The sequence below is a fragment of the Anolis carolinensis genome, unplaced genomic scaffold (assembly GCF_035594765.1).
Source record: "Anolis carolinensis isolate JA03-04 unplaced genomic scaffold, rAnoCar3.1.pri scaffold_8, whole genome shotgun sequence".
NCBI classification, from domain to species: Eukaryota; Metazoa; Chordata; class Lepidosauria; order Squamata; family Dactyloidae; genus Anolis; species Anolis carolinensis.
Genome location: NW_026943819.1, coordinates 22,351,751 through 22,369,022, shown reverse-complemented (window position 1 = coordinate 22,369,022; position 17,272 = coordinate 22,351,751). Strand labels below are relative to the sequence as shown.

General features: G+C 42.4%; 1 protein-coding gene across 11 annotated transcripts in view; it reads left to right on the top strand.

Moving 5' to 3' along the window:
- The window catches only part of ntm (neurotrimin), a 1,038,813-nt gene that overhangs the window by 890,132 nt on the left and 131,409 nt on the right, over nt 1-17,272 (top strand). For 10 of the 11 annotated variants that reach the window (XM_062961402.1, XM_062961404.1, XM_062961403.1 and 7 more), the window contains one exon: nt 6,853-6,978. The exons of the other annotated variant lie outside the window; for it this stretch is intronic. In XM_062961402.1, the coding sequence (XP_062817472.1) occupies nt 6,853-6,978 (126 nt within the window). The remainder of the gene's footprint in view (nt 1-6,852; nt 6,979-17,272) is intronic. 11 annotated transcript variants of the gene reach the window in all.

Sequence of the window (17,272 nt, the reverse complement as noted above, 5' to 3'; positions counted from 1 at the left end):
ACAGTATTTATATTCCGCCCTTCTCACCCCGAAGGGGACTCAGGGCGGATCACATTATATACACATATAGGGCAAACATTCAATGCCCATATACACATAGGACAGAGACAGACAGACGCAGAGGCAATTTAACCTTCTCCTGAGGGGATGTTCGATTCTGGCCACAGGGGGGAGCAGCTGCTTCATCATCCACTCTGACTGCACTTCCTCATTCCAACGTCGTAAATTAGTTAAATTTGCCTCCCCACTTTTTATAAGTGGTACCTTATTTCCTACTTGATAGATGCAACTATCTTTCGGGTTGCTAGGTCTGCAACGAGCAGGGGCTATTTTTTTTTATTTTTAATTGACGGGTGCTCACCCCGCCACGGGCTGGCCTCGAACTTATGACCTCATGGTCAGAGTGATTTATTGCAGCAGGCTGCACACCAGCCTGCGCCACAGCCCGGCCCCATCTACACCATAGACTTAATGAAATTTGACACCCCATTTAACTGCCATGGCTCAGTGCTATGGAATCCTAGGTTTATAGTTTAATGAGTCACAAGCACCCTTTGACTGAGAAGGCTAAAGACCTTGTAAAATTACAACTCACATGATTCTATTGCATTGAACCGTAACAGTTAAAGTGGTGCCAGAGTGCATTAAGTCTATGGTATGTAGATGCACCCCTATGGATTTTTAATGATGTGGGCACAGATTTATACCATGTTTTCCCAGAGTCTAGTCCAACACCCAGCCCACTACACTACACTGGTTCCAATTTCTCATGATTCAGGTTGATTCCACGGAACTCAATTGTGCAACAGCATGGTAGTTCTGCATTTTGTGAAGCTTGCAGAAAGGAATGAATTAGTCCTGAACAATGCAAGAATTTTCTCTCTCTTTCTTTCCTATAATCTTCATGGCAAAAGAAATGAGATCAGCAAAAGAACAGGCCCCGCTCTGGGGAAATCTCTCCTTTTGTCAGTGGAGCAGCCAGCAATGGTGCTGCCATGTTTAATCACCTCCAAGCACAAGAAATGTGGCAAGAACAAGGATCGTAAGGCAGGTGGGAATTCCCAGAGCAGCGAGGCCTGGATTTATTTATTTTACCTCTCTTCTCCATTCTCCTCCCCTCAGTTGGGAAGGGACTCCATCCATGCCTTTGTTTTTTGCAATCTTTGCCACCTCACATTTGCCTTTTAAAAATTCCAATCAAAAAATGCCAACATCTTAATAAAAAATGTTGTACCAGGATAAGATCACAGTTGAACACCAATAATAGCTAGTGTATATTTATTATCTCTTATTTATTAAGTCTTTAATCCCCTTTATGTAGTAGAATACAACCCCTCTTATACCTGTTACATTTCAGGAAAGGCACTTTTAAATAATTCATTTGATTAATTATTCAAACACATAATTAGCATATAATAACTGTCGTGTTAAATTCTAGCTGTGTGGGTTTAAATTAAAAGGGTAACGAATGGCAGACTTTGCCTCTGTCATCTTTGCTTCCTTCTTGTGTTGGCCCAATGTCATTGTTCCTGCTCCGTACCTGACGCTGATTGATGCAAACCTTTTCAAGTTTTCTGCCTCAAATAAGTGCGACTAGCAGCACACTGATGGCCAGTTCATCATAATTAATTATTGCAGCTGACATTTCTAAAGGAACTTTTCCAGCCAAGAGCAGGAGACAGGAGAAAGGGAGAACTTAACTAGCTTTGTCGTTGAAGCTAGAGCTGAAACCTCAACTCTGTCCCTCTCATGAGCCTGTCTTTCAAATACAGTAGAGTCTCACTTATCCAAGCTAAACGGGCCGGTAGAAGCTTGGATAAGTGAATATATTGGATAATAAGGATGGATTAAGGAAAAGCCTATTAAACATCAAATTAGGTTATGATTTTACAAATTAAGCACCAAAACATCATGTTATACAACAAATTTGACAGAAAAGTAGTTCAATACGCAGTAATGTTATGTTGTAATTACTGTATTTACGAATTTAGCACCAAAATATCACGATATATTGAAAACATTGACTACAAAAATGGCTTGGATAATCCAGAGGCTTGGATAAGCGAGGCTTGGATAAGCGAGACTCTACTGTAGTTTCATAATATTTATCGATTAAGATTTTTCCTATTGTTCAAGCTAGATTTTTGAATTTTCTGATGATGCCCCCAAAATGAATGCTCAATGAGACTTTTACATTATGAGTTGTTTTATTAGAATCATAGAATAATATAGTTGGAAGAGACCTTTTGGGCCATCCAGTCCAACCCCCTCCCAAGAAGCAGGAAATCGCATTCAAAGCACCCCTGACAGATGGCCATCCAGCCTCTGCTTAAAAGCTTCCACAGTCCGGGGCAGAGAGTTCCACTGCCAAACAGCTCTACCAGTGAGGAAGTTCTTCCAGATGTTCAGATGAAATCGCCTTTCCTATACTTTAAAGTCATTGTTCCACGTCCTAGTCTGCAGGGCAGCAGAAAACAAGCCTGCTCCCTCCTTCCTATGACTTCCCCTCACGTATTTGTACATGGCTATCATGTCTCCTCTCAGCCTTCTCTTCTGCAGGCTAAACATGCCCAGTTCTTTAAGCCGCTCCTCATAGGGCTTGTTCTCCAGACCCTTGATCATTTTAGTCACCCTCCTCTGGACACATTCCATCCTGTCAACATCTCCCTTCAAATGCGGTGCCCAGAATTGGACACAGTATTCCAGGTGTGGTCTGACCAAGGCAGAATAGAGGGGGAGCATGACTTCCCTGGATCTAGACACTATACTCCTATTGATGCAGGCCAGAATCCCATTGGCTTTTTTAGCAGCCGCATCACATTGTTGGCTCATGTTTAACTTGTTGTCCACGAGGACTCCAAGATCTTTTTCACACGTACTGCTGTCGAGCCAGGCATCGTCCCCCATTCTGTATTTTTGCCTTCCTTTTTTTCTGCCGAAGTGAAGTATCTTGCATTTGTCCCTGTTGAACTTTATTTTGTTAGTTTCGGCCCATCTCTCTGTTAAGAGTGTGAGTCCCTCCAAGGCCAAGGCAATTGGAATGGAGGGAGGGTTGTTCATCGACTTCTGGGCCAAGGCATGAAATAACTATTCTTGCCTCTTCTTCTCTTCCTCTGAGATCATGAAAGCATCTTTTGGGATGGAGGAAGGGCCTTTCATCTGTTTATCTCCATGCCTCCCTTCTTTCTTCCTCCAAAGCCACAGTAGTGGCAACTATGCTGTAGGAAGAACTTTTCCTCAACTGCTGAGCCTAGGCACAAGGGAGCTGTGCCTGGTTGTGCTTCCCTTCCTCCAAGACCTCACTTGTATCCTTGAAAGGTAATTTGATTCCCACAATGCTGAAGGACATGTGGGGTGCTCTTAAATTGTTTTTAAACATCCATTAAATATATAAACACCTCTATGATAAGGCCTTTAAGCCATTTACACAACATCTGTTTTCCTTCCATTGCAAATTGTAGCAATTAACACTGTAACCTTGAGTTGGTTCATTCTGGAAATTTAGTTGATTATTTGTAGGGAGATAGGGGAGCAGATTTCAATCAGTGGGGCTGAGAATTCAGGCTCCTTTCTTAACTCTGATGTGGATTTTAGTAACAGGAAACAAAGAATCAAAGTTCAAAAGTGGCCTTTCCTTCTAACACAGTGCTTCTCAACCTGTGGGTTCCCAGATGTTTTGGCCTTCAGCTCCCAAAACTCTTAACAACAGGTAATCTGGTTGGGATTTCTGGGAGTTGTAGGCCAAATCACCTGGGGACCAAAGGTTGAGAACCACTGCTAACAGTTGTATTGTTTTATTTCATATATATCACATTTTCTCCATGTATGGAATGCATTGCCTCCATATGTTAGAGCAATGTCGGAGTTGCGACCTTTTGTAAAAGCGCTCAAGACTTGGCTGTTTGGTTGTGCATTTAAGTAAATCAGATCTAATTTTCCAAATAGTCACTGTTAATGTTTTTAGGTTGAATGTTTTTATGTTGAATATTTTTATATTGTGGAATGATATTTTAAATTGTAAGTCGCTCGGAGCACTCTGGTGGAGAACGACTAATTAAGAAATAAAGTGAAGTGAAGTTGTCTTACATTCACCAAATGTCCTCATGATGGTGATTGGAGCATGCAGAAAGCTTGCTTTCTCTTGGTTATTGCTTCATTCTTTTGCAGAGCAAAGAAGTTCCCTCAAGTTCTCTATATCAGCTGGCCTTCACTACTTTAGTCCTCAGTCTGCAGCCATTTGTGTTTGCCCTATAGTCCAAACATCTGTTGGCCAATTATCCACCCAATAAATCTTGTAAGATAAAAAAGTAATATACAAGTACTCTTAGGTTGCATCTGTACAAGCACAGACAGTGTGTACATACTTTATGGGGGCAATAATGCTATGCATCATTACTCCAATGCTCTGCATTGGCTGAAGCTGCACAGGGAGAACTATGCAGAGAATGTGCTTTGGAACTGCATCTCCCATCCAATGTCAAATTCTCACTCTGCTACTTTGAGCTTGATCCTCTGTTGTCCTCTAGTGTACAGTCAGAATATTAGCTCTTGAATCAGAAGCCAGGAAAAAAAAAACCAAACTCCCAGCAGCCCTTCCGGACACGGAGTAATTCATTACCTACCTTGATTTCCACTTAAAATGTACTTTAACTACACTTCCAGCTACAAACCCTAAATCACCCTCATGTTCACAAAAAGTCCATCATTTTTTATTTTATTGCACAGCGTTGGCATGACATAATCCCTTCCTGAGCGTCTCAGAGTGCTTTACGGATCGATAAATTACTTATCTGCACGTCAGAAGCACTGTATGCAAGGCCACTGCAGTTGCTTTATGCGCGGCCTGCTCCCTTGGAACAGTTCACATCTCCACCAGCAGCGCATACATGAGAAGGCAAGTCGGGGAGCAAGCTAGGGAAGAAGGGGCGGATGGGGGGGCAAGTCTTGGCAGGGGAATCCTTGTTCTTCCAATACTTGTGTTGCAAGACTTTGGACGTTCTCTGTCTTTTGGGATTCATTTGAAATGTTTTTCCTTCCTGGCAGAAAATGGAGAAAAATACCAACTGGAATCCTGTGTGTGGTGACTTAAACATGCACAAGGTCACCTACAGAAGCAGTGTGACGCGGAATGCTCCAAGCTCCATGTTTGTGCATGGACATGCATGGATGCATAGTTGTTTCATTCATCATGTGGAATATAAATGCAGATGCACTTGTGCATTTGGTTGGGTAACAATGACCTATGAGACAAGTTATGTAACGACCATGGAACTCTAATAGCATAGAGCTATTTCTGTCTCTTTGATGTAGGATTTCATCCTTACCACTTCATCACATTCATTAAATACTACTGAGCCACCCACTTAAGAAACAGCAATTGATTGTGTTCATCACATGACGTAGGCTTCAAGTGTAGGGTAGAGCCATCTTGGCCTTTTAAAAAAGGTTGCAAAGGGTTATTTCTTCAGATGCTTTCTAAGCTGGTTGGAAAGTGACTTTTTCTGCAAATTATCTGGATAGAGATGGGCCAAACTGCCAATTCTGACATGTAAAGGTATTTGTCATTCTCATCTTTAAAATGATATGATTATGCAATTATGCCAAAATGCCCCTTTGAGAAAAACTCCACCATTACTTTCAATCAAAGCACTCCCGACAGATGGCTATCCTGCCTCCGAATAACAATAATAATAAAGAAAATATGTTCCTAGTTTGCAAGTGTTATTTCCTGTTTTATTGTGTGGTCCGTACTTTGAAAGTAATTGTTGTGCTCCAGAAACTTTATCTTTTGTGTCCACAAGCTATGTATGTTAAATAGGTGGAGACTCTACAATATATTTAATCATTGAGAAACCAGAGCAAAATGTGCTATAGCATGATGTCCCTCCTGCAAAGATTACGTTTTTTTGCAATTTAATAAACCTTTCCCATGTGTTTATGATAGAACCAATTAGGAAATGACATTGATAACCCAGGAACAAAAATCATAGTCCAGGAGAGGAGGTGTTTCTTTTCACAAAGAAAACGGGGGAAGGACAATGGGTGGGAACAACTATCTACAATGTGATGGCAAATCAACTAAGAACTCCTGAATAAAACAGATAGTTTGTTAGGTAGGAAAATCATCCATTTAATTTCAAAACAGAGTATACCTGAGCTGTATGGTAAGCCTACACTTCCAAACACTTGACATGTTCAGTGGGATGAAGTCTTCAGTGTGTTTCTTTTTCTCCCCCATTCTGCACATGAAACTACATACGATGACCCAGAGTAAAAATGAATAAATGAGGAGAGGAGTCTGTCTCAGAAAAAATACCTAACTTCAGACTACTTTTGTTATGTTGTTATTTGCTGTCAAGTCAACTTCAGCTTACAGTGATCCTATGCACTGGCCATTATAAAGATACCTTGTTATTAATAGCCCTGTCTAGATTTTGGATGCTCAAAGCCATGGCTTTCTAGATGAATCTATATCCTTGTAACTAGGTCTTCCTCTTTTTCTGTCTTCAACTTTATCAAATATCTTTTCAAATGAGTCATGTCATCTTGAAGTATGTCTCAACTATGAGAGCTTCAGTTTAATCATGTTAACATCTACTGAGAGTTTGGCATTGATTTCCTTTTGAGTTTGCTTGTCTTTCTGGAGGTCTGTGATACCTGCAAGTGTTGGTAAACATGTTGTGAGGGGCTAAACCAAATCCACTTACTGATCATTAGCAATCTTTTGGTTGGTTTTGCTTCTCTTTGGAAAACTCACAGTGATTTGCTGCTTAGAGCTTTCAGACACAGGAATATTGGACTCACCTCCAGACTAACTAACTAAAGGACACCATCTGTTTTATGTTGTTTCAGTACCGCCCAAGATTGTTGAGATCTCATCAGACATTTCCATCAATGAAGGTGGCAATGTCAGTCTCACCTGCATTGCTACAGGTAGACCAGACCCTACAATTACTTGGAGACACATCTCACCTAAAGGTAAGATGCTCTGTATGTGGGGAAAAGGCACAGTAGTACAGGAGTATATTTCTTGTTTATGGTTGGATTACTTCATGAAAGACTTGGCAATTTTATACTAATACTCATATTTTCATCTATTTATTCTGCCTTGCTTCCACATATGGTTTCTAAGTGGTGTCAGATCAAGACATCAACCACATTTAAACTTGCATACCTTCAGTCATATATTTGCATGAAACGTTTTGAATACCAGTCCTCTGTGCTTAGAATATTACTGTATTTAGAGAGTCATTAAGGGAAGTATCTGTTGTTCTAGTCTGAAAGATCACTGGACACATGGTTGCTCACTTTCTGGATTTTTTTTATATACATAGTCTCTTTATATGCCTATACATTCTTATGAACACATTCCTGGATTTATGGACATTGTCACACTCTTACTCTCTGTGTGTATATGTGTGTGTGTGTGTGTGTGTGTGTGTGTGTGTGTGTGTGTGTGTGTGTGTGTGTGTGTATATATATATATATATATATATATATATATATATATATATATATAAATTGCATAGTTATTCATTCACTATAAGGTGACTAATGTTAGGAGACATATATGTGGGAAATAGCATATTGTCACTCAGATCTTAGCCACCATGGGTTGAACATTGGAAACCCAAATAGCCATGACAGTGCAAAACAGCATGATCCAAAGATGGGTTTAGTAGGGGTACCAAAGTTATTACTGGAATTTGATGAATCTGAAATTTCAAAGTGGATTTGAGTCCTTTCACACTTTGACACATATGTTTGTTTGTTTTTTCTGTGTCAGCTTACCAAACTCCACTTTGATTCTTTCTCGGTTTCCTTTTGCCACTCCCTCTTTAATTGACCATTCAAGGCCTTGGCTCCTACTCATGGGCTTTTGCTCTAGCTGGAATGTGACAATTTCAAGTGTTGCTGCAGTTGCTCACTTTCTAAAAGGATGTTTTCTTTCTTTGCTGTCATCCAGCCGGTTTCTTTTGCCCAGGGGAGCTTTACCTGAGTTCGAACCAGATGTCTCCATTTTACTTAGGATTTAGCTGCTATGGAAACAGCTGAAGCACCAAGGGGAGAAGAGCAAGCTAATCAGAAATTTCCTGCAGAGTTAGATAATTTACTGGAACAGCTTTTGCCAGATTTCCAGTCCAGATTACATACTTTGTATTAGCAGCTCAGTCACCCTCAAAGATCAGTTGACACAGGGCCTTTTCCCCCAATCAACCTTCCCAATCCAAAAATGGCAACTGGCAGAATTTTGCAATGCTCCCTTTCATTATAAAAATGCTCCCAAGATCATTGTGATATGATTTTGTACAATTATTGTTTCAGCTCCCCAAAAACTACAGTCCCCTAACACTGAATATCTTTGTAATCAACCTCTTTCGTGACTGGGATTTTCAGTTCAGAATTGTTCTAGGACGTGAAGCATCTGGACATCAAACCGAGATATAGGGATGGACTGTTGGGATGCCATTAAGCCTTATGCATTAAGCACCAACCACAGTTATGGTTTGTAATTCAAACAAACACATTGTATTTTTCTGTTTGGAAATTAAAGCTCAACTAAAAGGGCTCGACAAAATATTCTTTTTCATTTAGTCCACATACTAACAAAGTGTAGTAACCTCGTAGGCACTGGAACACAATGTTCTTCAAAGTTCACCTGCAATGTAGTTCTTTAGCATTGCCTTTTACACTGTAATTTTACAGGGTGTCTGGCTGTCACTTCATTGTGTTTTGGGAAGGAAGAATAGTTGGTTGGAGGTTGCAATTCCTTCCTGGGTTGAATGTTATTTTATTTTTTTAAGAATCTGTGTCCATACATGTGTGTGCAGATATTTCCATAGTAATATATCAGTATTAGCACTGCTTGATACAAAAGATATATAGTTGCATGCATGATTGGAGGGGGGTCAAAAATAATGTGAATGATCAGAAATGTGGTTGACCTTTAACAGTTCGCCAAAGGGAAATGTTTGGCTGGTTATGGCAATCTCACTACAATATGTGTATTGTGTGTGGTGTTAATGGGGTCACTGTGAAGCCAGTGTGAGCTGGGAAAATGTGGTGCCAAACAGAAAACATTTTGTCAATATAGACAAGCCCTTATTTAGGGAGATGGGATGAGAAACCTTTAATTTAGCTTTCTTGGTCCCTGACAGATAACCTACAAAAACTGGAGATTTGAGGCCCTTTGGAGTGTATATTTTGAATTAAGAATGTGTATGTTCATAATTATTAGTATGAGCCTAATATTTGGGGCGAGGAGACAGAAATTACCAATTATTCTGTTCATGGCAACAGTATTACCTTTGCAGTATTCATCTTCTTTTAACTTTGTGGGGTGAGACCTGTTCTAGTGTCAGAAATGTTTAGAGATTTGCCAGGACAGGCCCTGGGGAACACAATCGATATCTCTGGTTTCTCACCACTAAGTTTGGGATTGTTGTCAGTTGCTGTGTGCCTTCAAGTTGTTTTCGTCTTATGAAGACCGTAAGGCAAACCTTGCAGAGGGGTTTCTTGGCAAAATATGTTCAGGAGAGTTTTGCCATTGCCTTCCTCTGAGAGTGTGACTTGCCTAAGATCATCCAGTGGATTTGCATGGCCAAAGGAAAATTCAAAGCCTGTTTCCCATAGTCATAGTCCAATGCTCAAACCAGTGCACCAGGCTGGTTGTCTTTCACTAGATTGGCTAAGCGAACGAACCCAAAGGGTGCTCACCAATGCGTCGTCTTCATCATGGAAAGAAGTGACAAGTGGAGTGCCGCAGGGCTCCGTCCTGGGCCCGGTTCTGTTCAACATCTTTATTAACGACTTAGACGAAGGGTTAGAAGGCACGATCATCAAGTTTGCAGATGACACCAAACTCGGAGGGATAGCTAACACTCCAGAAGACAGGAGCAGAATTCAAAACGATCTTGACAGACTAGAGAGATGGGCCGAAACTAACAAAATGAAGTTCAACAGGGACAAATGCAAGATACTTCACTTCGGCAGAAAAAATGGAAATCAAAGATACAGAATGGGGGACGCCTGGCTTGACAGCAGTGTGTGCGAAAAAGATCTTGGAGTCCTCGTGGACAACAAGTTAAACATGAGCCTACAATGTGATGCGGCAGCTAAAAAAGCCAATGGGATTCTGGCCTGCATCAATAGGGGAATAACGTCTAGATCCAGGGAAGTCATGCTCCCCCTCTATTCTGCCTTGGTCAGACCACACCTGGAATACTGTGTCCAGTTTTGGGCACCGCAGATGAAGGGAGATGCTGACAAGCTGGAAAGCGTCCAGAGGAGGGCAACTAAAATGATTAAGGGTCTGGAGAACAAGCCCTATGAGGAGAGGCTTAAAGAGCTGGGCATGTTTAGCCTGCAGAAGAGAAGACTGAGAGGAGACATGATAGCCATGTACAAATATGTGAGGGGAAGTCATAGGGAGGAGGGAGCAAGCTTATTTTCTGCTGCCCTGCAGACTAGGACACGGAACAATGGCTTCAAACTACAGGAAAGGAGATTCCACCTGAACATCAGGAAGAACTTCCTCACTGTGAGGGCTGTTCGGCAGTGGAACTCTCTCCCCCGGGCCGTGGTGGAGGCTCCTTCTTTGGAGGCTTTTAAGCAGAGGCTGGATGGCCATCTGTCGGGGGTGCTTTGAATGCGATTTCCTGCTTCCTAGCGGGGGGTTGGACTGGATGGCCCTTGAGGTCTCTTCCAACTCTACTATTCTATGATTCTATGATTCTATGATTCTATGATTCTAGATGTCTGGCTTTCCATCATGTAACTTTAAGTCATCTTTGTGCATTTATGCATAATATTTTCTGCATGGAGTGTATGTAATAGTTCCCTTTCAAAAGTGCATCACTCGAAAGACTCTTTCCCATGCGCAGGAGAAAAGGGGGAGGAGTGAAAGAAAGCAGGGCAAAATGTCCTACAGAGTGGTGACCTGACTTACCCCAATAATATTTATTTATTTATTTATTTACAGTATTTATATTCCGCCCTTCTCACCCCGAAGGGGACTCAGGGCGGATTACAATGAACACATATATGGCAAACATTCAATGCCAACAGACAAACAACATACAGTATAGACACACACAGAGGCATTTTAACATTTTTCCAGCTTCATGATTCCGGCCACAGGGGGAGCTGTTGCTTCACCATCCACTAGTGGCTGTACTTCCTCATTCCTTTCCTCGTGTTTTGCTGGCAGTTTTATGGTGTTGTAAATTAGTTAAATTAGCCTCCTGCATAAAGCGTACCTAAATTTCCCTAATTGACAGGTGCAACTGTCTTTTGGGGCTGCATAGGTCAACAGCAAGCTGGGCTATTTAATGGTCGGGGGCTTAACCCGACCCGGGCTTCGAACTCATGACCTCTCGGTCAGTAGTGATTTATTGCAGCTGGTTACTAGCCAGCTGCGCCACAGCCCAGCCGTATCCATCTTCATAGACAGCCATCCATCCCACAATGCTTCCCTGTATACTTCCCACTTTCCTTCACTCCCTGCTGCTTTCTTCAGTCAGGAAACACGACTTCTGAAAATTGACTCCTCTTTCCATCTTTATACACTGGCAAGACGAATTGCCACCAAAAGTTGTTGTATGTCATGAAAAGGCCTCCGTTTCGCCAGGGTATGAAGACAGTAAGTAAACGGGGAAAAATAGAGTGGGGTAAGGTCCTAAGTGATGCATCACAAATTGGAATGATTGCTGAAAGGACATATTTTAGAAAATGTTGTTTGATCCCCATCTTTAAGCAAATCAGCTTAATTTGCACTTCCCACACACATAATTCAGGTTGGAATTGAGGACACCTCAATTCCAACCTGCATTATGTGTGTGGGAAGAATTTCACCATACTATTGAGAGGCATGAGTCAGCTAAAGGACACCTTTAGCTGGCTCATGCCTCTCAATATTATGGTGAAATTCTTCACTTAAAGATCTATTCAGACATGCATATAGTAGAGGAAAATGCATAAAAGATTGTGTATTTTAGGAGAAAATGTGCCTAATTGAAATGGAGGACTAAACACATCTGAAAATGATGTAGAAAAGAAATAGACTATTCACATATCTATCCCTAGTTGACTGTGACATGTATATTATTATCGGAATGGGGCCAAATTGCACATTCATATCTCTGTCAAGTCTGATGGGCCTCTTCAGCCACAAAAGACCACAAATGGGATTCATATGTTAGAACTGTGAAATCATGTGTATTTGCAGCAGCCCTACATCCTGCCACTTGAGTTGCTCTGTTTACTGTAGAGAAGATACACTTCCAGCAGATGCTGAATTCGCCGCAGTTCTGCAACTGAATGCTCAAGGTCTGAAGACCCTGCTGTGCCTTTGTCTGTGCCTTTATTCAAGGGTGGCTTCTTTTCTAAATTCCTCTAGCTGACAATTAAAATGGAATCAAACTGATGCCAAAAGTTGTAGTAGGCACTGCCTGTGTATATTCACTAAAGAATGCACATCTTCCTTCTTTCCTTCCTTCCTTTCTGCATGAAAAATAATTTCAAATGTTTTCTCCTTCCTGGGAGTTTTGTGCATCTTTCGATTATTTTTCCTTTTTTTATACGTGAAAAATATTTTGCACAAACCCCTGTCTTCAATAAACTTCTGTGCCAGTTTGCACTTTTTTCTGCACAAAACCATTTTTTTTCCACAGGCAAAGAAAGTCAAGTACTTTACTCAAAACTTTTTTCTTTTCTTTTTAAAATAATCTTTATTGATTTTACAAATAATTAAAAGTATCCTCCCAGCATGGGAGAGAAAGTATGCGGGAGGGGGAAGCAAGAAATGAAAAAAAAAAGAAGAAAAAGATAAAGGGGAAAAAAATAAAGAGGGAAAGAGAGAAAGAAAGAAAAAAGAAAATTTTAAAAAGTGACTTCTCGGCAGTTTCATCAGGGTGGTTCACCTATCTCTTTTTTCCCCATTCCTAAACCTCTTTTAATTCTATTCTCCTTTTCTTCTTTTTTGATTTTTCCCTTCTGTTGGAGTTATCTTTCCTTCTCTCTTCTTCTATCCCCCTTTTTTCCCCTTCTACTTTTCTTTTATTTTCTTCTCAGTCTGTTTTTGTTATTCCATCACTTTATTCCAATTTGTTTCTTTAATTGGGATTCCTCTATTTTTTGCTAGTAGAAAAGTCAGTCTGTCCATATTTCTTATGTCAAGCACCTTTATCATCCAAGCATCATCATCTGGAATCTCTTTCTCCTTCCATAGTTTGGCATAACAAATTCTTGCTGCTGTTGTTAATAAAAACAGTATTTTATCTTCGTTGTTTTCTAATTTTATGTCATGTATTCCTAACAGAAATACTCAAAACTTTTTTCTTGAAAAGTTCCCAAATTTGAAAGATCTTGCGATGGCTGATTAGTTTCTCAGTGGGTTGTCTTGATGTAACAAGGTATCTTTTCTTATTGGGGACAAGAACAACTGTTCTTTGGCTCCCTTCTGACATAACATCTCCAGTCAGAAGGATTTCAAACAGCAGTGAAGATCCTTCGCCTGAACTCTTGAAGAGCTGGAGGTCCATGGGCAAATGGTTTGGATCAAGGCCAAACTACATGGTACAGGCAGCTGTTATTTTCTCTCCGTTTTTCACTTTCACCAAACACAGCCCTCAGGCTGTGAATTTGAAAAGAACAGATCTGATGGAAGGGGTTCTTAACTTCACCCCCTCTGTGCATTTCTCCCACTCAGAATATAACCCCAGATTTTTTTTCCTCCAAGAGAAATAGATTTTGCTGGCTCTATATTTTATTTCTCAAGGTGGAAAGCAGTTGTAGAGGAGCACACGAAAGGACAGAATGGAAAGAGTTAAGTAGTTACTTCTGCACTACTCCATTTGAACTGATAGACTTATTATTTCTGAGTCAGTGCTTGATGTTGTGTCTTTTAAGCTAGTGGCTGTGGCAGCATCCTGTTGCAATCAATTTTCTAGATTAATTACACATCGCACTAAGAAATATGTCCTTTTATCTATTCTGTACCTGCGGTTGCTCACTTATTTTGGATGTGTCACCTTTTTAATTCCTATAGTTTGGAGGGGGAGAAAGGCAGTGGAAGAGAATATCATTAGATCATAAAAAGCCCCTGGTGGCACAGCGGATTAAACCGCTGAGCTCCTGAACCTGCTGACTGAAAGGTTGGGGAGCGGGGTGAGCTCCCACTGTGAGCCCCAACTTCTGCCAACCCAGCAGTTCGAAAGCATGCAAATGTGAGTAGATCTGCTGCTCCAGTGGGAAGGTAATGGCACTCCATGCAGTCATTCCGACCACATGACCTTGGAGGTGTCTATGGACAATTCTGGCTCTTCAGCTTAGAAATGGAAATGAGCACCAACCCCCAGAGTCGGGCACGACTAGACTTAAAATCAGCGGAAAATCTTTACCTTTACCTTATAAAAAGGAGTTATGAAGAAGCATAGGTATTTAATTCTCTTTCCCTGTAGTTTACATTCAATGTGGATTGCAAACACCCTGGTAAAGACCTGGTGTTTTCTGTATGTCCATCTTCGACTGTGTGAATGCTAGTAGCAAAAATAGTTCTCTGTCAAGTCAGGAAAAAGGTCAGCATGTTCTTCATCTTTCAGTGTTGCTGCTGGGTTGAGAAGTCATTTCCCTTTCCTTCATTCGCTTGGTTCTGGAAGGCTCTAATTGACAGCATGTGTTCATTCCGAGCTGGGAGATGTCTTGACATAAAAATATAGAAATCGTGGAGTATGTTAGGATGGCCCATGTTGGCACCGGAAGACAGGAGCAAGTTCAGCCTCACATGTGAGCAGCTAGAAGATATTATTGGCGTGGGAGTCCTGTGATGGGCTGACATAGTTTGAATGGCAGGCCAAAAGGGCCCTCCTCTGCAGAGCCAGGTGAGTCGGAAGCAAGCGAGTGATGCGGTGAAGGTCATGAAATAGAATGGTGTGTGGGCGGTAGCCACAGAATTTCTCTTCGCAGGGAGCAGACCTTTCTTTTTCTTTCTGCTCACACACACACTCATGCCCATGCAAACACACACACACATGTCTAGCCACTGTTGCTGAACAGCACTTGCTCAGTAGATCTGGTGTTGCTCCATAATTACTTGGTTTCAGCTCTGGGCCATTCAGTCTTTTAATGAGGTCAGAGGTTCAAAAAGTTCATCACGCTACAGAGGCAAGATATGCAGAGTTGCGAGTGTGACCTCTCATCTCCAGCTCCTTTGGTTCACAAGTCAACCAGGTCCAGAACCCCGAGGAGGATCATTAATGCCCAAGTCATTAGAACTTCTGGGACCATTTGGCAGCCCCCTTCATCTGTCATACTCTCGGAAATCTCAGCCCTTTTTGGTGTTCCAGTCCATGTGTGATGACCCATGGGCCTTGTAGTCCTGCTCAGGACATTGTAATTCCTGATGAAGATGAAAACTTGGGTTTTTTACCTTCCCAGTCTGAACTGGATTCCTCTCAGCCAGATCTTTCCCAGGCTGATCTGGGAACCTTGCACCTGCAAGAAAGTTGTCTCCCAGAAGTATGTCAAACAAGCCCAGAGCCTACTTCTCCCGTGTTCTTGCGCCGGGAGTTTTGTAAACAACAGAGAAGTTTGGAATCAGCTTCGCGCAGGAGTGCGAGGATCGCAGCTAAGAATGTGGCCAATTAAGACTGCTTCTCGTGAGAATCTTTGGGGAGTCTCACATCTGGTCTCAGAGTTAGCTTTCGGTTCTGATTCCCAGAGAACCGCTTCGGCGGGAAAGTTAGACTCTATTTAGGTGTTTTACCCGCGTAGTAACTTTGCGGAGTCAATTCGTCAGCCTACGGAGCGAGTTGTGTCTGGACAGCGCGCTCCGATTCAAGCCTCGCTCCTGCTCAAGCCTTGCCTTGCTATCCAGCCTTCGCCTTGCTTCCCAGCCTTTGTTTATCTACGGACCTTGCCTTGTTTCCCAGGATCAATCCTTGCCTTGTTTCACGGATTTTACCAAGTTATTCCACGGACCTTGTTCTTGTTCTTAGTTACCTTGTTCCACGTTCAAGCCTTGTTTCAAGTATCAAGTTATTTCCTAGCCTCGCTCCAGTTTCATGGACTAAAGGACCTTGTCATCTCCCCTCACTTTGCTTGGCAAAGTGAGTGTTTCGGTTATTGGATTACAACTTTGGACCTTAATATTTCATATTGGACATTGTTTCTATGGACTAATTTTGACCTTTCCTGAAAGGTCTAATTCTGGACCATTTTCTACACTTGTTTTTATTAACTTTATATATTCCTTCAATAAAGATATTAGTTAGATTCTGGCCTCTGTGTTTGGTTATTGGTGCCTTTGCAACCTGGGTCGTGACAGTTTGACTCCGCCACCCTAAGCACCAATTAACCTCGGCCAGAATGTACACCGGAGTCGTACCTGGACCGAGCGGCCAGCCGATTACCTACACCATCGACAAGGAAGAGGTGGATCGCATCCGCGACAGACTCAACGCCCAGGATGGAGAAATAAAGGGCTTGCGGGAGCGCGGAGTCCGCCTCCCGGCCATGGCGTTGCCCACCAAGTTTACTGGAGAAGCTTCTAAGGTTCATGTTTTCCGTCGCCAATGTCAAGCTTATCTAGAGGCCCGAGATGCCGAGTTTCCCCAAGAAGACATCAAAGTGGCGTGGGTTTACAGTCTTCTAGACGGGCCAGCGGCCAATTGGGCGACGGCACTGTACGACCAAGCCTCTCCACACCTAAGATCAGCGCAACACTTCTTGGACCACCTCAAGGAGACTTGGGGAATCGAGGACAATTTGGAGGCAGCCGGTCACAAACTCCGTCGCCTTTTCCAAGGAGACAGACCTATGTCTCAGTATATAGCCGAGTTCCGAGTGCTGGCCCACAACACCGGCTGGAACGATGTAGCCCTCAGAGGACAATTCCGGGAGGGTCTCAACATTGAAATGCTGGAAGAAATCTCCAAGGTGGACCCTCCCCAGACCCTCGAGGCACTCATTGATCAATGTTTACGGGCTGAAGTCATGATTGCCAACAGGAAACAGTGGGTTCGAGGCCAGGGCAGTAGAGCCGGGGCAAAACCCCCCGCTCCCGCCAGTGTTCAGCCACGACCAGTGTGGAGACCCCCACCGCCAACCCCATACCCCAGAGGAGGCGAGGAGGTGCCGATGCAGTTGGGCAATGTGCGTCCCAGACTAGATGCCGCCGAGAAGGCCCGTCGTCAACGCTTAAACCTCTGCTGGTACTGCGGGAACGGGGGCCACTTCGCCAGAGAGTGCCCAGCCAAAGGGAAGCCTGCCGCCC